Source organism: Asterias amurensis, chromosome 18 (genome assembly GCF_032118995.1).
Source record: "Asterias amurensis chromosome 18, ASM3211899v1".
NCBI lineage: Eukaryota > Metazoa > Echinodermata > Asteroidea > Forcipulatida > Asteriidae > Asterias > Asterias amurensis.
Window position 1 is genome coordinate 2,155,414 of NC_092665.1, and position 23,356 is coordinate 2,178,769.

Below are 23,356 nucleotides of genomic sequence, written 5' to 3' on the forward strand. Positions count from 1 at the left end.
TATTCTGGTTCATGTTTTCAGTATTTTGAGTTTGACAAAATAATTGGATTTAAAGACAACATTAAAACAACAGGCTATGTCGAAGAGTTACGGCTGTTTCACCGATTAACATAATCTTTCGGACAACAGTCGTCGTGTTTTTCATCCAAAAAGTAAAGATGGCGGCGCCCTTGTGCTAAATCTTGTTGTGCATGCTGTGTACACAGACTTCGTAAGCCTCATCATTGTGGTTATTTTGCCTTTTTAAAGCAGTCAAGAGCAGTGTGTTTTTCCTGTTTATTCGTGAGTAAATAAATGTGCCCTTACTGGTCTGGTTGGGAATATTATAACTACGAATGATTCATTTTGTGCTAAATTTTGAGATCCTTTTTTTATGACATTTGACTTGTTTATAAAAATAAAAACATTTATTAAGTTGGCCTATTGTCCGATTGACTAAATAATAAAAAATGTTCGTAGAAATTTGTACTTATAAATGAATAATTATATTGTTACTGTTCTTTCACAATTTTCTCTATCAATCATGTATGCTTTTTATTATAAAAGACAAAAAGCGACTGTCTAGTCCTTGCTCTAAAAAAAAATATATGATTGGACATGGTTGAGAAGTCAGGTTGGCGCAGTGTAGGTTCACGATAACCATGATAACGTAACCCTCCTCCCTATGGCGAGATAATAATAATAATAATAAGGGAGTAGAGCGTCAAAGTCACTGATGGGTCTAATCATCGGTCAAATTTTGAAGACAGATTCAACAACAGCTCTCATCTTTTCGTTTTCATTTTTTTTTCAGAGGAAATTAAAAATGGCTGATGAGGAACAAGAAAAGACGTACACCTGGGAGGGAGACTATGAGAAAACCTGGTGAGTGAACATTATTATAAAATCTAAGTAGGATTTGAAACTTTGCACGCTGAATTTTAAGCAGGATACCAGCATGACCAGTGACAAATTGTACACGTAGCATGGTAGTTTAGCTGACAAATCACAGTTTTGTTGTTCCTAGCTACCTTTTTGTGCTTGAGCAGCTCTAGCAAGTTGGGCCCCCCAGCCGATTTCATGAAACGCTAGGATTAATTCTCCCTCAAGTTAGGACGAGTAACTCGTCCTGACTCAGGATGGGTTCGTTGCGTCCTATTGCTATAGATACAAAAAGTGTACTCGTCCTAAGTCCTAAGATAAATCATAAGTTAGGAAGAGTTTGGTGAAATTGACGGCTGGTCAGCTGTTGAGAATTCAACAATGTCTAATCAACATAATGATTTTTGTTGTTTCTTTAAGGGAGGCACTTCGTGAGGATGAACATGGTTCCCTTCAGACGACGGTGGATGACATCATACTGAGAGCTAAACGGAAACGTTTGGCAGACAGACCACCCAATATCCGTCTAGGAATGGTAAAGAACAGCAAGAGTGTGCTCAGGTTTTTTAAAAGGGAATGCAAATTGAACTGATTGGTGTGTGACGCTGCCAGTCTACTGCATCTGACTCGAGTTCTGATGGTTGAAACATTGCAGTGTGGGTTCGAATCCCCATCATTAATCTTGTGTCCTTCATCATTATAAGAACCAATTATTAAAGGAACACGTTGCCTTGGATCGGTCGAGTTGGTCTTTGGAAAGCATTTGTAACTGTTTGTTATAAAATGCATATAGTTACAAAGATGTTTTAATAGTAGAATACAATGATCCACACAAATTTGCCTCGAAATTGCGTGGTTTTCCGTTTACTTTGCGAACTAACACTGTTGGCCATTTATGGGAGTCAAAAATTTGACTCCCATAAATGGCCGACCGCGTTAGTCGACGAGCTAAAAGGAAAACCATGCAATTTCGACCGATACTTGTGTGGATCGTTGTATTCTACTTTTAAAATATCTTTCTAATCACATGCATTTTATAACAAACGGTTTAAAACGCTTCTCAAAGACCAACTCGACCGATCCAAGGCAACGTGTTCCTTTAAAAAGGCCCTAACACTCAACATTATTCAGGATTAGTTAAAGCAGTCATCGTGTTCAAATTTCTGATTTTGCTTACACTTTATTCTTTTCTTTAGATGAGGCACCTCTTTGTGGTGCTTGACATGTCCCGATCTATGGAAGACCCAGACCTTAGACCAAGTCGACTCCGTTGTTCAATCAAGGTGAGAATCCCAACAGGGTAAAGCTCAAATCAGAGGGGATCAATTTTAAATCAGTTTAAAGGCAGTGGACACTATTGGTTATTACTCAAAATAATTATTGGCATAAAACCTTACTTGGTAACGAGTAATGGGGAGAGGTTGATAGTATAAAACAATGTGAGAAACGGCTCCCTCTGAAGTAACGTAGTTTTCGAGAAAGAAGTAATTTTCCACGAATTTGATTTCGAGACCTCAGATTTGAAGATTGAGGTCTCGAAATCGAGCATCTGAAAGCACACAACTTCGCGTGACAAGGGTGTTAATCTTTCATTGTTACATGTATCTCGCAACTTTGGCGACTGAGCTAAAATTTTCACAAGTTTGTTATTTTATGCATATGTTGAGATACACTGAGTGAGAACCCTGGTCTTTGACAATTACCAATAGTGTCCAGTGTCTTTAAGTAATAAGGATGGCTTAGTTAACTCAGTGAAACTCTGTGGAAAAAAAAAGAAAATTGTATTTAACTTACCTGATTTGGCAATTAATGTGTCTTTTTTGTCTTTTCTTTTCTGCGTGTGCAACAATGGAATTTACATAAACCACTGAATTGGTAACTGAATTTAAAACGATTGTGCTGACGTTTTCACTTTTTTCTCTGTGCAATAGTTGTTGGCGACGTTTATTGAGGAATACTTTGACCAAAATCCAATCAGCCAGGTTTGTATTTTACTTAATTGTACACGATTTTAACTCATTGTTGCTTTTAACAGTAGACTTTTTACCTCACCCGGTAGTACTCATTGAGCAGGACAGTTCTGTTCAGAACTAAGTTGTCTCCCAAGTTCTGGAGAAGGAATAGCAAGACAAATTCTGAAGGAACAAATCTACACAACAAAGTAGATATGCAAACCAAATATACATTGATACCTCACCATGCAATGCCTCAAAACTCATACTTTTAACTTATTAAGACAAGTTCTCAAGAAATAAATCTACAAAGCATACTTGATACAGATGGTGTTACCACAAACCAAATATACATTGATACCTCACCATGCCATGCCTCAGAAAGCCCACATGCATTTAAAGACATTGGACACTATTGGTAATTGTCAAAAACCAGTCTTCTCACTTGGTGTATATCAACATATGCATAAAATAACAAACCTGTGAAAATTTTAGCTCGATTGGTCTTTGGAGTTGCGAGATAACTATAAAAAAGAAAACACCCTTGTCACACGAAGTTGTGTGCTTTTAGATGCTTGATTTCGAGACCTCAAATTCTAAACTTGAGATCTTGATATCAAATTCGCGGAAAATTACTTCTTTCTCGAAAACTATGTCACTTCAGAGAGAGCCAATTCTCACAATGTTTTATACTATCAACCTCTCCCCGTTACTCGTTACCAAGTGAGGTTTTATGCTGATAATTAATTTGAGTAATTACCAACACTGTCCACTGCCTTTAACTTGCATTTAACTTGTGATCTTGTTTGATCGTCCTGATCCTTTTTTTTTTATAGCACAATTGTACAAATGCTTTGTTTTAAATTTAACAATGCACAGAGATTAATCATACCTATTACTTTCTACTTTCAAGACGATCAGAGCCTACTGATCGAAACGTCAAGTTGAAACCAATGTTTCCTTTCAGAACCACCCCAACTCATTAGAGATAGTCAATACATGGTGTTACCGCAAACCTTTTCATGTCATATTTCCACCATGCAAAGTTTCAAATCTTACTCACCACTTTCTTTGAAACGAGTTTCTCTTTTGTTAAATGTGGGCAGATCGGTCTGATTACGACCAGCAATATGAGAGCAGAGAAACTAACGGACCTTGGAGGTGAGTAAACACCATAGAGGTGCAACCAGCTGGGCCCAATTTCATGGCTCTGCTTACCACCGAATTCTGCGCTTACGAACACGATTCACCGCTTACGTGCAAGCGCCGAATTTCTGCGCTAGCCTTGTAAGCGTAGAATACCTAGTAACGTGAAGTACGCACGCGCAGAAGCCAAAATTCGCCGCTAACCCGTGAAATACGCTTGCCGTAAGCACAGAATTCCCTGCTTCGGTAAGCGCCGATTTTGTGCTTACGGTAAGCAGAGCCATGAAATTGGGCCCTGGTCCCAATCACAGAGCTGCTTAAGCAGAAAATATTGGCGAAACATTTTTCCGCTAAGCAAAAACAAATAGATCTGTCATTCCTAAGATAGAGACACTTGTCTTTTCTTGTCTTGATGGACTCTGCACCAACACCCCTTCTTGGGGGTGTTGTGGCCGAGTGGATAAGAGCACCGAACTCAAGCTCTGATGCTTCTGTTCAGCAGAGTGTGGGTTTGAATCCAGGTCGTGACACTTGTGTCCCTGAGCAAGACACTTAACTATAATTGCTTCTCTCCACCCAGGGGTAAATGGGTACCTGTGAGGGCAGAGATGGTTCGTGTGATTGGTTTAGCCATGTAGCGCATATAAATGTTGCACAGGCTGTATGCTCCCAAAGGGAGCTGAGATGGTTTAAGGAATGATTTAAGGCCCAGTGACCAGGGGTAATAATGTGAAGAGCTTTGAGACACCCCGTAAAAAAGGGCTATATAAAAACCGTGCATTATTATTATTATTATTAAGGGGTCACACGAGTAGGGTTGGTTGTTGGCATCGAATAGCCAGCCACGCCAGAAACACTGGGACCAAACCCTTCTTTTAACGACAAGTGTAGCTGTTTTCTTTTACATGTATGACACAACACTTGGGACCTAAGGCTTTATGCCCCTTCGAAGGACGTAGGTATTAAGGACAAAGTGCCAAGACCAGGTATCGAACCCACACTCTGCTGATCAACACCAGAGCTTCATTCTGATGAATTGGACGCTCCACCATGACATGCCACATTCTCTATGGTTGTCAATGTGCTTGTCATTAGTGGTGTCTGGCTGAAAAGTCTAAGATGTAAGGAACCAAACTCCAACGACTAAGATCAAGATTTTGTTTGTTTGTTTCCCAAGGAAATCCTAAGCGTCATGTTGCAGCTTTGGAGAAATGCAAAGACAAATCATGCTCCAAGGAACCCTCTCTTCAGAATGCTCTAGATCTGGCCGCTTCATCCCTCAGGTACCATGATTGTGTCTCGCTGTTTTGTGGCAGACCAATAAGCTATTCACCAGCTAGAATTGGAAGTGTCTGGTGCAATGACTGGCTTAAGTATCGCTTAATTTGAACTAGTACATGAGTCCAGGCTTTCTGCTTGTCCTTATCCATCTGTACACTCTCTTGCTCTGCTGAGATTTAGAACAAAGAACCATTCCAACAGCTTTATTCCACATACTGCATCTCTTTGGAACTCCTCACTTTGTTCATGTTTCCCCCATCCTACTGTAAAATTGACTGTTTGAAGATAAATCATTCTTTTCAGCCCCTTAGTAGGAAGTGAATTTTAGCCTTGTTTTGGGCAAACTTGCAGCATTTTGTCTTTAAATACAAATATCAATCATTGGGTTGTTTACTTGAATGTTGATTGTTGTTATTTACAGACATATGCCTGGTCATGCAAGCCGTGAGATTCTGGTCATCTTAGGGAGCTTAGTGACTTGCGATCCTGGAGACATTCATCAAACTATCAAGGTAGAAATCATGCTGCCACCATCTTGGTCATATTCCCTGTATTCTATTGTACCAAAAGGACCCAGACTATTTCTCCTATTTCTGTCTATTAACCAGTTCGTTGGGTTCTGGTTGTGTCTGGTTGCGCAAAACCTTGCCCCAAATCATTTGACATAGCAATTAAGTGGTTACTTTTGACTTAGCGAGTCAATGTACCAGACATGATTCAAATCTAACTGGCAGATGACTTTTGACAGGTTTCAAATAGTTTATAAACTTACTGTCAGATGTTTCAAAAAGGTTTGCTTTCTGTGAATCATGCTTTTGACCAGAGTCATGGAAAGAAATTGTCTGGAAATTTTTTTCTAAAAACATAGTATGTTATAAATTATTTTGGAGAGCAGGTGATGAAGGAGTTAAACATTCGCTGCTCTGTGATTGGTCTCGCAGCCGAGGTCAGAATTTGTCGCAAGCTCTGCACAGTGACGCAAGGTACTTTTTTATGGTTCATATACTTACTATACAATTGAAACATTCATTTCTAAATGGAGATGTATACATTACAAAATGAAAATTAACAATTTGGTAGAACTGAGGTCCGAATAAGCCAAGGCTTGTGGTGGAGTGCCGTAGCGAGTGCCTGAAAGCTTGTTGAATCATCTAGTTTCAAAAAGCGTCGCAATAAAAAAAAGACATGGGGTGAGCCCTCTGTTGCTGCTTTCTAGGTTGTCTAGTAGAGTTGGGTGTGATTGCTGGCTATAAGGCAGTTAGAGGTTGAATAGCTTCTGACTGGCACCCCAAACAAAGATGTTTTCAAAATAGGGAGATCGCCAACACCGGGGCTAGATGGTTCATTTGGTATAGAGAGCCGGCTTGTCAATCCAAGGTCTTGCTCTGGTTTTCCTTGTTCAGCCCAAAATCTAAAAGAGCATAAAGTGATTTGACAACTTAAATGCAACAAAGTCCAAGCACAATCTCCCACAAAAAATGGCAACGTTTCAGACAGAGATATTTCTTAGGACAAACTTGATATTGATCAATTCTATGGTTTGTCTTGAAGGAACTTACGGAGTACCGGTGGACGAGAGTCACTATAGAGAGTTACTTAAAGAACACACCAATCCCCCTCCTGCCACCGTAAGTACATCATTATTGTGGGCTCTTTTACGCTTAATAGATGCTCAATTTGGATCTGAGATGAAGAATATTATTTGGTTTACCCTTCCACCGATGTGTATTGAGTACTGTAGTACTTTCTCAAGTCCTTTGAAAACAAAATCCACAGACATTCTCTACAGACCGTTGCCGTCTCACCACGATACAAAGATGCAATTTTAACAAATTAAAGCGCTTCTGTATCCACTGCCAAAATTTAAGATTGCTACCAGGCAAGCTCATCAGTTTAGTGGTAAGACATCCGCTCTAGGATGACAAAGGTTATAGGTTCAAATCCCTGTATTAAAGGCAGTGGACACTATTGGTAATTACTCAAAACATTTATTAGCATAAAACCTTACTTGGTAGCGAGTAATGGGGAGAGGTTGATGGTATAAAACCATGTAAGAAACGACTCCCTCTGAAGTAACATAAATTTCGAGAAAGAGGTAATTTTCCACGAATTTGATTTCGAGACCTCAAGTTTAGAACTTGAGGTCTCAAAATCAAGCATCTGAAAGCACACAACTTCGTGTGACAAGGGCGTCTTTTTCTTTCATAGTTATCTCGCAACTCCGACTACCAATCGAGCTCAAATGTTCACAGGTTTGTTATTTTATGCATATGTTGAGATACACCGAGTGAGAAGACTGGTCTTTGACAGTTACCAATAGTGTCCACTGTCTTTATTTTCATAATCAAATTTCAATTTTGTTTTATTTTTTATTTCCAGGTGAATACCGAACCGGCACCGATTCGAATGGGTGAGTACAGACAAATAATAATAATAATAATATTGAAGTCTTATATAGCTCACGTATCTACCAATAAGGTACTCAAGGCGCTGAGTATATACAAATTTCAGAAAGATAGGTTATTGCAGAGATGAATTCTGAGACCCAATTATGTAGCACCTTATGAGGGTCTACAAGGTGCTACGGCGCATACAGCAGCCACAGCCAGGAACACCGGGGTGAACCCCTTCTCTTTTCGATGAAAGTGCACTGGGTTCTTTTACATGCAGTCACCAGAGAGAACTGTTCTTCTTTTGCGCCTAACTTTGTAACATTTTTTTTTCTTTGGGGTTCTTGTTACAGGATTTCCTCAGCATGTTCTTCACACTGAAAAGGACAAAATGGAAAAACCCTCAATGTGCATGTGGTTAGTTGCTTAACTTTTTTACGTTATCGAAATGAAGGTTAATTAATAAATTCCTACCTGAGAGATGCGATTTGATGCCATAGGAGAGACAGTAATAAAATACAGCTGATCTCCAACTAATATTTTTCTGATGAACACAAATCTCTTCTTTGTTACATCCAGTCATCTTGATGTCAAAGGTCATGTAGGCTTCGGCTCAAGCGGTTATTTCTGCCCTCAATGTCGAAGCAAGTACTGCGAACTGCCGGTGGAGTGCAAAGTCTGTGGTAGGTACTTTTCAAAACAGTATTGTAGACGGCAACAGCCAAAATTAAAATCCCAGTACTGGGTTTTGTTCTATGATAAACACTCTTTAACACTCTTTACTAACCCCCCTCCCCTGAATAATTTCAGCTCTGACGCTAGTCTCCGCTCCTCATCTGGCTCGTTCTTTCCATCATCTCTTCCCTCTTGGAGACTTCTTGGAAGTTCAACGAGAGACGCTCCACTCGGAAGAGAACTTGTAAGTGTCAATACTTCATTTTGTCAATACTTCACGTCTTGTCCATGTCTACTTCATTCTGTAATGCACAGATCAGTCTTGCTAAAACTAATGCCGTACCCAAATTGCGACTATGGCTACGGCTGTTGCCAAGGGTGTTGCTAAGGACTAACGATACTTTAACACATGATGATGCGGAAATCTAGCCGTAGCCATAGCTGCACTCGCCAACTCGGACACGGCCTTGGTCTTGATTGGCGACGCGAGTTATTCTATTAGTCACCGGTAGAGGGCGCTGCATTGACCGGCTCGGAGGGACTGGGTGAGTCTACAAATCTGAATCAACTTTGATCCAGATGTTTGTTTGATACAATCTCCAGTGTGATCTCCAGTAGTTCCTATTGATCCAATTCACCTGCCGCCATCATCAGATGCCCCATACTGGTGGGCAATGTCACTGTGCATTATTCAGTAGGGCGCGCATTTTAGGTGATGCAGTAAGTACGTGTAAACCTATTGCCCACCGAAATGGTGAGTGTGGCACAGTCACCGCATGGGATGTGCGTGCAAGGGGTCAATTGTGAGATCTGCGACTACTCTAAAAAAAACTCCCTGAGTGCAGTGACGAAGCAGTGTCTTTCAAATCTTTATCTATGTCCATTCTAGATTCTGTTTTTCGTGTCAACGTGAACTCAAGGAAGCCACGGTGAGTGCACTTTCAAACTTTGGTTCACAAAAATATTTTCTTCCGGCCTCAACCAGGGTCCAAGAAAAGTCCCTTATCATTTTGAATTGTTACATTATGTTAGGTTTATACCTGACTGAATGAGAAAATAGAATTGGCAATTGCAAACTGCAAGCCTTTGATAAAGACTCTGCTTGCGGTTGAAATGTCTGGCCATTAACTAATTTTTGCGTTAATATCTGATTGAACCTCAGGTTTTCCAGTGCTCCACCTGTCTTCATACCTTCTGTCTGGATTGTGACCTCTTCATCCACGAGTCTCTCCACTCATGCCCAGGATGTGCAAGCACAAGGTCTGATCAGTCAAGAACCTCAAAGGAATCTCACCACAAGAGGTGAAACATCAAAGGAAGTTCACCACAAGAGGTGAAATCTCAAAGGAATCTCAAAGGAACCTCATCACAAGGGTGAAACATCAAAGGAAGTTCACCACAAGAGGTGAAACATCAAAGGAACCTCAAAGGATTCTCACCACAAGAGGTGAAACATCAAAGGAACCTCACCAAAAGAGGTGAAACATCAAAGGGACATCACCACAAGAGGTGAAACATCAAAGGAACCTCACCACAAGAGGTGAAACCTCAAAGGTTTCTCAAAGTAACCTCACCACAAGAGGTGAAACATCAAAGTAACCTCACCACAAGAGGTGAAACTTTAAAGGAACCTCACCACAAGAGGTGAAACCTCAAAGGAACCTCACCACAAGACGTGAAACCTCAACCACAACTGCTGAGAACAAATCAAACTCGTGCACAAACTGTTGCAAGATCTTGTGTGCCCATCTTAAAGAAAACTCACTTCTACCAAAAGACGTAGATACTCAAAAAGCTGGGATGTCCGCATCTGTGATCCCGAAAGTTCAAATCCTTGTATCCTTATCCAAGACCATAGGCCATAATTTGCTTCTCTGTGCCCAGGAGTATAGCTAGGGTTAAATCAGTAATACATTGTACGTTAAGTGGAACTCCATGTGTAAAATTGGCGTTATTTAAATAGTGTATGATTTGAGTTTGATGTGAAATGCTTTATTTACAATAACAAATGTACTTTGGCCAGAAGCTGAATTAAATATTGGAATAATAATTTAGTTTTTTACATATTGTACATACTTGTATCAAAGATTCTAAACAAATGTAAATAAAGTACTCATCCATTGGCAGTTTAATTGAGATTCAAACTTTTTGAAACTATGAAAGATTTCTTAAAGATGTTTAAAAGTGGCCCCCACAAGTCCGACATTTTATGCCTTTTAACATCTTCCAATATCTAATAGATGTTAACTTTGCAGCTGGGACAAATAATATAATTTGTTGTTAACACTTCAAATATCTTCTTACAAATATAGTTCAAATTTTCTCAGCTGGGCAGCCAGAATTGTTACTGATGTGTAAAGGGCCATTACTTTTTAATTGGAGGCCTGAGGCTGGGTCATGACTTTGTCGAGGGGCCCTGGAAAAGGGGGGAGATTACACCCCCACCCCTCCGCCCATACGAAGAACTGTGAAAAAAATTCTTCTAATAGCGCCCTCTTTTGAAGCCTCCTCCCTCCTCGGGGGGACAGATTCATTCCGGCACTTTTTTATAATGACCGGCATCCCCCCCCCCCCCGCGCGCAACCCCATTCAATTATGTACATTTTGAAAGCAGTTATAAAAGCAAATATTCGGTGATTGTATCTAGTTGCAAGACGGAACTGCCTGCTTGAAAATAAACAAATCATCATTATTTGTTAGCTTTCAAAACCGAGTTGTTTTTGCATTCGTTGATAATGACCAATTAGTTTCAAAACGATTTTGTTTCAAAACGAAAAACATGTCGACAAACTTTCGCATGTCACGCACGCAAGCCTAAAATACACGTTGCACGCGTAAACTCATTGTGCATTGCTGTGGACGTGGATATCGTCTCGAGATCCCACAACTTTTAGCCATTCGTTTTTGACGGAATATTTTTCCTGGAACACCTTCAATGAAAGCTTATAACGTTCTTTTATCTGTTGGGCCAAATCGCCAAAAAAATCACACCTTGAGTTTCCCTGGTGGTGTGTATCTTGCACGGCACACAACATGTTAGACTTGATTCAAGTCCTGGCCTCGTCCGAGAGGTCCCCAATAAGCATATCGCATATTGAGTGGATTGCTGTAGTAGCCGCACATACTTTTTGCTGTTCAAAGTTTTTGGTTTCAAGTTTAACACTTTATTTACGGTTCATTTTGAAGTCGGTTTTTCCTGTTACCTGTCGTCATGAACTGCTGAACTGAATGTGTGTCATAGTTGTGGTAAACAATTTGGAAGGTTATTGGTTTAGCCACGTAAGAGTTTCCTTCCGTGGGTTAACCATAACCGGCATTTGATTAGAATGTTACTGGTTCCGCTCTAGTGAACTACAGTGATTTAAAGGCAGTGGACACTATTGGAAATTACTCCCAAAAAAATATTAGCATAAAACCTTACTTGGTAACAAGTAATGGGACGAGGTTGGTAGTATAAAACATTGTGAGAAACGGCTCCCTCTGAAGTAACGTATAGTTTTCGAGAAAGAAGTAATTTTCCACGAATTTGATTTCGAGACCTCAGATTTTAGAACTTGAGATCGCGAAATCAAGCATATGAAAGCACACAACTTCATCTGACAAGGGTGTTTTTCTGTTTTTTGAGCTCAAATTTTCACAGGTTTGTTATAATGTCATACATAATATGTTGAGGTACACCAAGTGAGAAGACTGGTCTTTGACAATTGCCAATAGTGTCCAGGGTCATTAAAGAGCGAAACAACTTGAACATTTTTGAAAAACTGAAAAACAGTGCCCCAGGAAAAGAAATCATCAAGGCATACAAAGTAGGGGGAAACATGGCCCCTGTGGTTATCACTCCATACACCCCACCCCTGCATCACCCCGCCCCGCCCCCGCTTCTGCCAGCCCCGCTTCCGCCCCCCCCCCCCCCGCTTCCGCCCCGCCCAGCACTGTAAAAACGATATAGACCGATATAGACCAATATAAAACATTTGCTTTCAAAAAGAGCGACCTATATTCCCTGACCTTTCTAACAAATACAATACTTTGCACTTTTTTAAACGGGACATTGTACATTTTGGGTTATAATTTACATATGAATACAATATCAAGTTTTACGATGTGCCCCTTCTTATTACCTCATATCAACATGTAAGTTTTACAACCAGACGGCAAGAGTTGTGTGACAGTATTGCACCCGACTGAAGAAAACCCAGGCTATGTGTATGTGGCTATTTTGTAAGGACATGGGCTGGTGGGAAGCTAGTTTTACGGTTCTTGATTTTGTCACAAAAGCCTTTTCATGACAAACCAGGAAGCAGAAATAGGAGACTGACTGTCGTGTAGGGAAAGGCTTATACAATAATGTACACTTTAGATACAGTGTGCAAAAGAACGTACGTGTATATTACAGACGCAACACTCCGTAGTGCTTAAAATGTGATATGCTACAATTTAGAACTGCCGGTCAATTAGTATGGAATACAAATCATGTTGTTAATCACTCTCGAACTGCATGAAATTCATTTGTACACATTGAACTTTTCCCGAGCTTTCAAAAAAGCACCAACTTAGGAGCTATTCGCAATCCTCTGGTTGCCAATGAGCAATGGCAGCAGCTCGACATGCTAGCTTCAGTGAAGTTAAGGACATTGTGCGCTCATCGGAGCCGTGGTGTTTGGAATCAAGTGGACTTGGCACGTGGTATGACGACCATGTGAAACTTGGGGCTGACGCGTTCGACAGAGATTGTCGAGCAGCTGTCGACAAGGTGCTGGAGACTGTGCATGAGCTATGTTCATTCAATAACATTCTGTTCGACATTGACAAAGTAGTCAAGGTAAGATTTGTACACATGGGAAGAGAATGGGTTGTCTAAAAATGTTGTCGAGTAAAGTATCAGGAGCTATTTTCGAGTTCCTTGGAGTAGGCCACTATTTGAAGACACTGGACACCTTTGGTAAGTGTCAAAGACCAGTCTTCTCACTTGGTGTATCTCAACATAATGCACAAAATAACAAACCTGTTGATATTAATTAGAACTGAATATTGTCGAAGTTGCGAGATAATAATGGAAGAAAAAAACACCCTTGTCACACTAAGTTTAGTCTTGAAGTCAAGACGGTAATTGTTATGCGCGGTGTGTAGTTACAGCGCGGTGTAGCTACGGGGACGATACACACACCCTCGATCCCGCTACCTACGACTGTTGCATGTGTATAATCGCACTGTGACTGTTGCATGAACGGCAGACAAAATAGGCAGCGCCTAACGACTTGTCATCAAGTCTACACGAAGTTGTGCGCTTTCAGATGCTTGAGCCTCGAAGTGTGACGTCAGATGTTCAGGCTAACACCGCGCCCCAACTCGCAATCTCAGGCTAATGACAGAGGCAGGCAAAATGTATTGGCTAGGTAAACTAAATGCCACGATCGCAGGCTTGAAACCAAGTCTATATTCACAAAGTTGCTCTCCCCCTCTTATTTTTTGAAGGGTGGATCACTGCAGAAGAAAACCATGCTCAAAGATATGTGTGATTCTCAGCTCGTCGTGTACATCAACCCACCCTACATGGAACCGATCGTCACAGTTGGTACCCAGAAATACAGAGACCAGCTAAGGCGTGTCATCAAAGTGCTCATGGAGGCGCTGAAGGGGGTGGAAAGTGTGACCGAAATCTCGCCAAATCCCGTGTCTCTGAAGTTCAAGATAAGGGTGGGTTACCGACGGCTGTTGGATGTGGATCTCTATCCGACGGCTGATAACTTCCGTGGTCATGGCGAAGGTGGGTTCCAGTTTCAAAATGAATACCTGATACCTTCTACAACAGTCGTCGTGCCAAGCATATTGTAAAAAAAAAGGATTTTAGGAGCAGATGTTAAAGTTGCACCGGGGATAAAGAATATTAACCTTGTTTTTACCCATACACTGATGTGTGCACACATCAGTGTATGGGTAAAAAAACAAAGGTTAGCACTGTATATACTCAGTGCTTACCGCCTGTGAAAAAAAAGGATATAATTAGTGTAAGTGGGTCTTTGGTTTGAATCCAGTATGTACACTGTTCTTAAAACTCCAGGGCAGAATTTGGACAATGATTTAAAAGTTAGATTTCAACTCAGATTACGCGTCAGTTTGACCCTTGGTGGTGTTATCCAATTTGGCACGGAGTCATCCTGACCCACCCCCGTATCCGGTTCCGGTCCATTCTGACGTAATAGGAGGTATGGAGAGCAGCAGTGCTTGTCTCTGCATCGTTGTCTTTAGTCAGAAGAAATCCAACACTATTCGCAATCAGATCATAGAGCAAGGAACAGATCAATGATAAATGATTTTTTGTGGGGCAGTTTTTGTATATTTCTTCTTTCCACAGATCTCTGTAACATGTTCGATGCGATGCTTCAAAGCAACGAAGACGGGAGGGAGTTATACACGGCTTCGCTGATCAAACACCAGACACACTTCGTCAGGAGCCAGCCCACCGCCGTAATAGACTTCATCCGCCTGGTGAAGTACTGGGCGCACGACGCGCTCCCGGACAACCTCAAGCAGGCTTACTTTTTTGAGTTGGTCACCATTCACCTCTGGGAGGAGACAGGGAAACCGGAAGGTTTTAGCAAAGTGCAGGGATTCAAGAATGTGATGGAGACTTTGGCGAGCGGGAGCACGGAGCTGCGGAAGATGTACTGGCCCAACCTCTATGATAATGCTCTGGCAGTGCGCGCCATTGATAAACTCAACATGCACGAGTGAGTCCATCAATCATTCAATAAAGGAACACGGTCGGCCATTTTCACAAAATGGCCGACCGCGTTTCTTAAAACGAAGTAAACGGAAGATCGTGCAGTTTCGAGTCATTACGTGTGTGGATCATTGTATTCTACTTCTAAAACATCTTTTTAACCACGCATTTCATAACAAACGGTTTCAAACGCTTTTCTAAGACCGACTCGTCCGATCCATGACAACGTGTTCCTTTAATTGTTGGTTTATTCATTGACACATGGCAGCCATATCAGCTTCTAGCCAGAGTCCTCAAGCTAGGTAGACTTGATTCAAGTCCCATTCTCGTGTGAGATGTTTCTTTGCGTACACGCCAACTTACCATCAAACAAACCGTAGCATACTGTACATAAACAGTGCGCGCCCACCGTCAAAAATGTGTTCCCGCTTGCGGAACAGGTTGGGGAATGCAGAGTCTCACAAAACAGTAGTTTTCTGGGATGGCACGGGATTGGGACTTGAGTCAAGTCTACAAGCTAGGTAATTATGGAGTTTAAATTCTACATTACTAAGAATGGAACAGAAGGAGTCAACCCTCAGAAATTTGAGAAACAAGTCATGCATGAAACATTGCTCAGGTTTGTTCGTTAGTCTGTCTTTCTCTACAAATTCCAACATATTTAATTTCGATTTATTAGCCTTAATTATAAACAATACGATAACATAATTGTTACCCTTTTTTTCTTCTTCAGACCAGTCATTTTAGATCCAGCAAATCCGACAAACAACGTGTGTAAGATTTTCGATAAGCGATCCAACAGGCGCGCCATCGCTCGAGCTGCCCAGGTGACCCTTGACACGGAACTACTTAGAGACATCCGGGTCCGTCGAGACTGGAGTAATTAAAGGCGCTGGTTGGGACACCAATAATAAATCTGTGAAAATTTTGACTCGATTGATCGTCGTAGTTGAGAGAGAATAATGGAAGAAAAAACACCCTTGTCGCACAAGTTGTGTGCTTTCAGATGCTTGAATTCGAGACCTACTGTGAGAGTCTCTTCTTCATTTCAAATATTTTAGTGAGAAATTACTTGTTCTCAAAAACTTTGTTACTTCAGAGGGAACCGTTTTTCACAATGTGTTATACTTATATCAACAGCTCTCAATTGCTCGTTACCAATGCTGACAATTATTCCAGTGCCTAAAATGGTGTGTATCATAAATATACGTGTGTTGCCGACTGCTTGTTTCCATTGGTCGCCATCGACTCGACGGGTCAAACCGTAGAGACAGGCACGCGCGCGTGTCTCTACACGCGCAACGCGCAACTCTCAGCCAATGATAAGTCTTCATTTTTCTCAGTGAGGGTGCTAGGTAGGGCAGATATGATGCAGCAGCAGAAAATGATGCTATGCCAAGTGGATGGATTCAACAAAAGTGCCTATAAGACTGTGGGCTATGGAGCGCCCTTGGTTGTGGGGTGTTTTAGACAACATGGAACAGTGTACACCACATGATATTTTTAGGTCAACGTGGACCTCGCGAGAGAATTCTTTAGAAAGGGGAAATAATGAACAACAACAGGAAGACGATCAACCGAATCTGTTGGAAGTGAGTTACGGCGGTTTTTTTTAAGGTTTTTTTTTTTAGGGGGGGTCTTGTACGTCATGCAAAGCGTCTAAAAGCAGAAAGGATGCGAAGTTGTTCAAAGTATAAAATTATTAACTATGAACGTATGATAAGACATGCTTTTTGTTACATAAACATGGATAGCCGATTTCATTGAATTACCTTTAGACCATATTACGATCTTACAAATTAAACGTCTCTTTTTGTTGCTTTATTTATAAAACAATCGAACGGTTAAACAAAACCGAATGTAGACTTTTTCCTTTAAATTAGTATGTAATTTATTTATGTTAATAATCTGTAAAAATGTTTGCTCCGTCTATGCATTTCCTTCCTCCATGGTCTATGGGATTCCCCGTTTAATTTTACGCATGCGTGGTACCCGCTTTATTAATACATGTAATAGCAATAGGCTGGACTGTGGAACCGTTGAATAACAGTCTTGCACAATAGGTGAGCATACGAAGTGTATCTGGGTGACGGTAGCGTGGACGTCGAAAGTGGGCGTTGAAGCCAGACCGGGGACTAGTGAGTTAGGAGACAGATCCATTCTTCACGCAAGATATTATCCCACGAATTGAGAATTACACAAACAGTAAGTTTTAGTACAATACTCTGTGAAACATGTCGATAATGTTTATGTCATGTTTACGGGCGGTAAGGGTGGAAGGGATCACAATCAGCCAGTTGCAAGTCGCGTTGTGAGTTTAGACTCCCTTCCTAGGGAAGGTACACGTTTGGTAATATTGTCAAAGACCAGTCTTCTCACTTGGTGTACCTCAACATATCCATAAAATAAAAAGCCTGTGAACATTTGAGCTAAATTGGTCATCGAAGTTGCGAGGAAAATGATGAGAAAGAAAAAACACCCTTGGACAAATTTGTGTGCTTTCAGATAGGAATAAAAGTATTCTGGCTAGAAGTCTTTTATTATTTTGGTGAGAATTTACCTCTTTCTCAAAATCTATGCTTCTTCAGAAAGATCCGTGTTTCTCACAATGTTTTATACTAAAATGTATTGACCTCTCTCCATTACTCGTTACTAAGTCAGTTTTTAAATTAATTATTTAAGTAATTACCGTATACCAAGTCCCTTTAATCAAGGATATTACCTGTTTAAAAAAAGAAGAAAACCATTTATACGGCTGAAATGCTCTCTCAATTATATCGCATAACACATAACAGTATGCCTATAATATATGCTTCACGAGCAATGGTAATTGTTATTGGTTGGTGTAGTTTTACGTTAAAGGAACACGTTGCCTTGGATTGGTCGAGTTGGTCTTTGAAAAGCGTTTGTAACCGTTTTTTTATAAAATGCATATGATTAGAAAGATGTTGTAAAAGTAGAATACAATGATCCACACAAACATGCCTCGAAATTGCACGGTTTTTCTTTTACCTCGTCGACTAACACGGTCGGCCATTTATGGGAGTCAAATTTTTGACTCCCATAAATGGCCGACCGTGTTAGTTCGCACAGTATTTGGAAAACCACGCAATTTCGAGGCAAACTTGTGTGGATCATTGTATTCTACTTTTAAAACATCTTTCCAACCATATGCATTTTATAAAAAACGGTTACAAACGCTTTTTATAGACCAACTCGTCCGATCCAAGGCAACGTGTTCCTTTAAATGCATACATCAAAAAGGCGCTATATAAATGTCATGTTTATTATAAATAGCACCACATAATATTCGTTAATGTGAATGTGTCCAGATTGGATGTTCCATAATTTGTATAATGTGCGTATTGTTGTACGTGGTTTTAGTGTGTACTGTATTTTTGCAATGTTGATGTTTTGAGACTCGTTAAATCAAAGTGAAATTCACTGTTTATAATGTGTGTGTATGATAAGGTGTGAAAATAAAACAGACTATTATTTTGATTGACAAAACGTCCACCCTGTCCCAAAAAGGGTATATATAAACATCGACATAATTTGAAATGAGGCCTACTTTATTTTGGGCGGTTTTTTTTTTTTACTGAGCCTGGATTTATTTTCCTGAACGTACTTTGTTCAACCTCTAGGCATTTCAAAAACCGTCAGTGGAGGTTTTTTGAAAAGGTTTTTCTGCGAGAGAATTGTTCCAACCAAAACTATAGGTTGCTGCCGTTCGTCTGTTGACGAAGGAATTTAATTGTCATGTTACATTATATCTGAGGCAACGCACACAGTGTAGTTTTAGCCATGGAAAAATAATTGTACATGTTCTGTGAACATTTAGAGCATTCATTTCCTCAATGGACCCCATGGATTGCGTTTGTGTCGTGACCCCTTCACCCCGCCCCCGATGTTGCTAGTGAATACTACAAAGAATGATAACAGTTGTGTTTTTGTGTATAGTTATTTTGTTATGGTACACAATTTTATAACCGCCGATTTACTCTAAAAGTAAAACTAAATACTCATGGGTCGACACCTGATCCATTTTTGGTCAGTAATGGGTCAGTAATTGACCCGGGATCTGCATCGAAATAATTTTAAAAACTGCTGAGAATAATACAATTCCGGGATTTTTTTTTTTTTTTTTCCGACTTCTACTCCCCATTTTAACTCGACTATCTCACCGCGTGGGACCATTAACGACTTGTCCACAAGTCCATATCTAGGGGAATTCCCCGTTTAATTTCACGCCTTGCGCAACCCGACTTCGGTTAGTCTCATACGGTGAGAACCATAGCCGATTTCGTACGGCATTGACGACTTGTCCACAAGTCTATATCTAGGGGAATTCCCCGTTCAATTTCACGCCTTGCGCAACCCGACTTTGGTTAAAATAATGAATTCGTCCATAATTTTATGGACAATGCGTTCTAACCATTCTAACCCACGAAGTGATTGAACACGTCACGAGACCCATAGAGCAGGGTATGCATTAGACTTGATGACAAGTCGTTATCGCTACCACGCTCACGGTCTCAATGGAATTTCTGACTGACTCATCATACACAGACAAGCCTAAAATCTGTCGTGAAAATATTCATGAGTCCGCCCCTGGAATGGTGATCTATAGACCGTCTGGAAACTTGGAGTTGGTTTCAGTTATTATTTATCCCTCGGTAATGATTATAGTACATTGATACAAGCATTGCCAACTGTAAAATGATAGGGTTTTATTACAACGTTCTAAATGGATAATAATATCGAAGTATTTTATATAGCGCACGTATCTACCAAACAAGGATACTCAAGGCGCTGAGTTTAGCATAGTTGAGAGGTTTCGCAGAGTCACCGATACTTTTACGTGGACGGATACGTCATAGTACGTCATCACTTTTTGAGGTCCATGTGACGTATAACCGTTGTACACAAGTTAGAATAGTCGCTCAAAACGGGAATTTGTCGCCATTACACGTAAGTAAACAACGAGTATATTTTGTTCAAGTTTTTGTAGCGGATTAATATTTTTTAATGTACCAGGTTTTCACCATGTCTATTAGAGGTATCATACATGGATGTAGTTGGACATTTGTTAACCACCATGCTTCAGAAAAAGAGAATTGGCGATTGTCCATGGGTGCAGCCATTTGGTTTATAGCGCCCTCTTGAAACTCAAGTTGAGGGTATTCGTTAGAATTTTGCGAAACAAAACTACACAGCTCACTAACCTTGACGCAAACGCGTATGGTTCGATGCGTATTCGTATCCGCGACTTTGCGAAACCTCTCTAATACTAATAAGTGCTACGGCGCACACAGCAGCCACAGCCAGGAACAACGGGGCGAACTCCTCCTCTTTTCGATGGGTTCGTTTACACGCGTTACACCACACATGGGACCAACGGTTTTATGTCCCATCCGAAGGACGAAGCAATGGTGAAGTGTCTTGCTTAAAATACACAAGTGTCACGGCTTGGGATGAGTAATGACCATTGTATACCCTGCCTTTATTATAACTAGATCATGGGGAGGAAGGCCAAGATAGAGCAAATCCGGCAGATGACGAGGTCCCACCCTTGGAATAGTTCTGATCCAAAAGACCTGCAACAATACTTCGACAGTGACATTCAGACTGGAACGTCAAAATTCGATAAAGCATGCCGCGCTGCAATCGACAAAGTGGTTACTTCAATTCAGAATGACCCTTCAATTCTTAACAGCAAGGTTGTGAAGGTAGAGTAATTCGCAAATAATATTTAAGTTAACTTTACAATTAACAGTGTTCTATAAAAATTCTGGTTGTGTTATTTATCCTGAGAAATATTATTTATATAGTGCATTTTGTTTTATTTATGTTCAAACTTTTAGGGTGGATCACTGGGAAAGGGTACCATGGTAAAAGATATTTCTGATACTGATCTGGTTGTATTCATGAATGAACCTGCTCTGGGACCTGTTGCCAAAAGTGGACCCAACGGTTATCAAGAGCAGCTGGATGAAGTTCTAAAACGACTGGAGGCCAACGCGAAAAAGTTGGCGGGTGTTACAAACATCAAACGAAAGAAATACCTGTTGAGTTTCACGATTCAAGTTCGAGGTCGGTCGCAAGGTTTGCCGCGGTCTGTTGACGTTGATCTCGTCCCGACGGCTGACAACATCTCCAGTTTCAGTGGTGGTAAGTTGAATGTGCAGCAGGGAAATTGGCAACATGAATGATATTCAAGTTCCAATGGGAGACTTTTGGGACACTTGGTGGCAGCATACTTACCAAGTAAACCATAGAAATAGAACGCGGAGAACGCTATTTCTATGGGTAAAAGCCATTGTTGTCGGTAATGTGGCATGCTCAGAACTACGTAAACAATGGAAATTTACCTGGTAAGTCTGCTGCCACCTAGCGTTCCAAAGTCTCCCATTGGGCCACAACAAACATCCATCTCAATTGATATTCATCCTCCCGAATCCCATGATTTTAGATTGACTTGAAATAGCCTATGTCACCAATATGTCATAGTATTGTTTGCCTTCCCTTGTAGATAGTAGCCACATGTTCAACAAGATGCAACAAAGTAGCCCCGGTGCCAGGGAATATTACTCCCCTTCCCTGGTTGAGGACCAGAGGGAGTTTGTCAAGAAGCAACCTACTGCAGTGAAGTCTCTCATCCGGATGGTCAAGGTTTGGGCTGACCAGTGTCTTCCCGAATCTCTGCGCAAGTCCTACCCTCTAGAGTTGCTGACAATCCATATGTGGGAGAGGGCTGGGTCTCCGAAAAGCTTCAAGTTGGAGAGAGGGTTCCGTTGCGTCATAGCGATCTTACCCTACCTTCACAATCAACTAAAGCCAGTCTATTGGAATCATTCCAAAAACCAGGCCCGCACGGCAATAAGAGCAATGACAAAGTAAGACAGAGATAAATATGCTATCCTATAAAGGGCATATAAGCCTATATAAAGTTCCAAACAAATTATTGCATAATGTGACTGTTGTCATAATCCCGGACTTCATAAGTATCGGGAAAAATTACGCTTTTGGCACTCACAAAAATGCATTCAATAATCTTGAATAATCTTTCTTTGTTGGCAACCAATGCTTGATCTGTTTTTCATAGGCCTTTGAGGATAGCACAGAGTTAAATAAACTTGAATTTTAACTCTTTCCACAGCCCTATCGTATTGGACCCAGCCAATCCAACTAACAACGTCTTCAAGCTTTACCACGACCCAGTGAACAAGAAAGACCTTGCTCGAGCCTCAAGTATGACCCTGGGAGACAGCACTCTTATGAGAACTGTCGGACAAGTCCAAAGAGACCGGACAAATTGGGACGATTGAGACAACTAGCGCCGGTGAACCGATGTGCGCCCTCGTAACTTTCTCTGTTTTGTAGGGAGCATGGCTCCGGCCATGCTCTAAATGCTTCTTTACCTGGGAGGGATGGGTTTATAGAACTTATAATTATTGTTTTTTGTCTGGATATTACATTTTGGTCACTGAAATAGTCGATGTACATTTAGTTGAATCGTGGTGGAATCGTTATTATAAATTTTCATGTGTGATAGCATAGCTAGCCTACTAGTTGCCACGTCCATGACTCTTGGTCTTGTATTCTCATCCGAAAAGGAACACGTTGCCTTGGATCGGACGAGTTGGTCTATAAAAAGGGTTTGTAACAGTTTTTTTAATAAAATGCATATGGTTGGAAAGATGTTTTAAAAGTAGAATACAATGATCCACACAAGTTTGCCTCGAAATTGCGTGGTTTTCGTTTTTTTCTGTGCGAACTAACACGGTCGGCCATTTATGGGCATAAATGGCCGACCGTGTAATAGTCGACGAGGTAAAAGGAAAACCGTGCAATTTCGAGGCATGTTTGTGTGGATCATTGTATTCTACTTTTACAACATCTTTCTATATAATATGCATTTTATAACAAACGGTTACAAACGCTTTTCAAAGACCAACTCGACCGATCCAAGGCAACGTGTTCCTTTAATGTACTGTTTTCTTATTGGTGCGTTCGATTAGCTTCCCTGGTCGAACCCGATCTGCCCGGTGCGTTCGAACAGCTTTGACATCAGCCCCAAGTGCCCTGCTTGTGGAACGGGTCACTTGGGGCTGGCCCGAGGTGCATGACGTCACCACGAGAGGGTGATGATGATCGTTCGATTAGCTCTTGTCAGGGGCTCAACCGAGTGAGCACCGCGGGGTCGACACAGGAAAGCTAATCGAACGCACCAAATATTAACAAGCGAGAAAGGTTCATCATTATCTTAACTTTCTAAACTCTTAAAAGAGTAAAAATTAGTTGCTGGAGGTTTATATTATCCGATA

The 23,356-nt window shown here is 40.9% G+C and overlaps 3 protein-coding genes across 5 annotated transcripts; all 3 read left to right on the plus strand.

The window, feature by feature from the left end:
- Positions 1–84: 84 nt before the first annotated feature.
- Positions 85–11,765, plus strand: LOC139950252 (general transcription factor IIH subunit 2-like). Of its 2 annotated transcripts, none has more exons than XM_071948868.1 (16): positions 85–211; positions 794–864; positions 1,282–1,396; positions 2,058–2,144; positions 2,793–2,843; positions 3,920–3,974; positions 5,137–5,242; positions 5,662–5,752; positions 6,136–6,223; positions 6,792–6,868; positions 7,620–7,650; positions 7,984–8,047; positions 8,210–8,313; positions 8,441–8,549; positions 9,195–9,234; positions 9,468–11,765. In XM_071948868.1, exons 2-16 carry the CDS (start codon positions 806–808, stop codon positions 9,609–9,611), a joined length of 1,221 nt encoding a protein of 406 aa, XP_071804969.1. In that variant the 5' UTR covers positions 85–211; positions 794–805; the 3' UTR covers positions 9,612–11,765. The 2 variants fall into 2 exon arrangements, with proteins under 2 accessions (XP_071804969.1, XP_071804968.1); XM_071948867.1 differs by having other exon boundaries at positions 128–282; positions 9,468–11,764.
- Positions 11,766–12,291: 526 nt separating this feature from the next.
- Positions 12,292–16,069, plus strand: LOC139950253 (2'-5'-oligoadenylate synthase 1A-like). 2 transcript variants are annotated; one of them, XM_071948870.1, is made up of 4 exons: positions 12,292–13,127; positions 13,796–14,072; positions 14,661–15,036; positions 15,763–16,069. In XM_071948870.1, the coding sequence occupies exons 1-4, from the start codon at positions 12,897–12,899 to the stop codon at positions 15,914–15,916; spliced, it is 1,038 nt and encodes a 345-aa protein (XP_071804971.1). In that variant the 5' UTR covers positions 12,292–12,896; the 3' UTR covers positions 15,917–16,069. The 2 variants fall into 2 exon arrangements, with proteins under 2 accessions (XP_071804971.1, XP_071804970.1); XM_071948869.1 differs by having other exon boundaries at positions 12,528–13,127; positions 13,781–14,072; positions 15,763–16,067.
- A 607-nt stretch (positions 16,070–16,676) lies between these two features.
- Positions 16,677–22,705, plus strand: LOC139950254 (2'-5'-oligoadenylate synthase 1A-like). The gene is made up of 5 exons (XM_071948871.1): positions 16,677–17,234; positions 20,546–20,758; positions 20,894–21,200; positions 21,562–21,925; positions 22,189–22,705. The coding sequence occupies exons 2-5, from the start codon at positions 20,549–20,551 to the stop codon at positions 22,355–22,357; spliced, it is 1,050 nt and encodes a 349-aa protein (XP_071804972.1). The 5' UTR covers positions 16,677–17,234; positions 20,546–20,548; the 3' UTR covers positions 22,358–22,705.
- The last annotated feature ends 651 nt before the right edge of the window (positions 22,706–23,356 follow it).

Bases quoted from the DNA above. Each gene is read 5' to 3' on its own strand.
- LOC139950253 (XM_071948869.1), top strand. From the start codon at position 12,897: ATGGCAGCAGCTCGACATGCTAGCTTCAGTGAAGTTAAGGACATTGTG. The intron at 13,128-13,780 runs GTAAGATTTGTA...TATTTTTTGAAG, and splicing joins ACATTGACAAAGTAGTCAAG to GGTGGATCACTGCAGAAGAA. The intron at 15,037-15,762 runs GTGAGTCCATCA...TTTCTTCTTCAG, and splicing joins GATAAACTCAACATGCACGA to ACCAGTCATTTTAGATCCAG.
- LOC139950254 (XM_071948871.1), top strand. From the start codon at position 20,549: ATGGGGAGGAAGGCCAAGATAGAGCAAATCCGGCAGATGACGAGGTCC. The intron at 20,759-20,893 runs GTAGAGTAATTC...TCAAACTTTTAG, and splicing joins TTAACAGCAAGGTTGTGAAG to GGTGGATCACTGGGAAAGGG. The intron at 21,201-21,561 runs GTAAGTTGAATG...CTTCCCTTGTAG, and splicing joins CATCTCCAGTTTCAGTGGTG to ATAGTAGCCACATGTTCAAC.
- LOC139950252 (XM_071948868.1), top strand. From the start codon at position 806: ATGGCTGATGAGGAACAAGAAAAGACGTACACCTGGGAGGGAGACTAT. The intron at 865-1,281 runs GTGAGTGAACAT...TGTTTCTTTAAG, and splicing joins GGAGACTATGAGAAAACCTG to GGAGGCACTTCGTGAGGATG. The intron at 1,397-2,057 runs GTAAAGAACAGC...TCTTTTCTTTAG, and splicing joins CCAATATCCGTCTAGGAATG to ATGAGGCACCTCTTTGTGGT.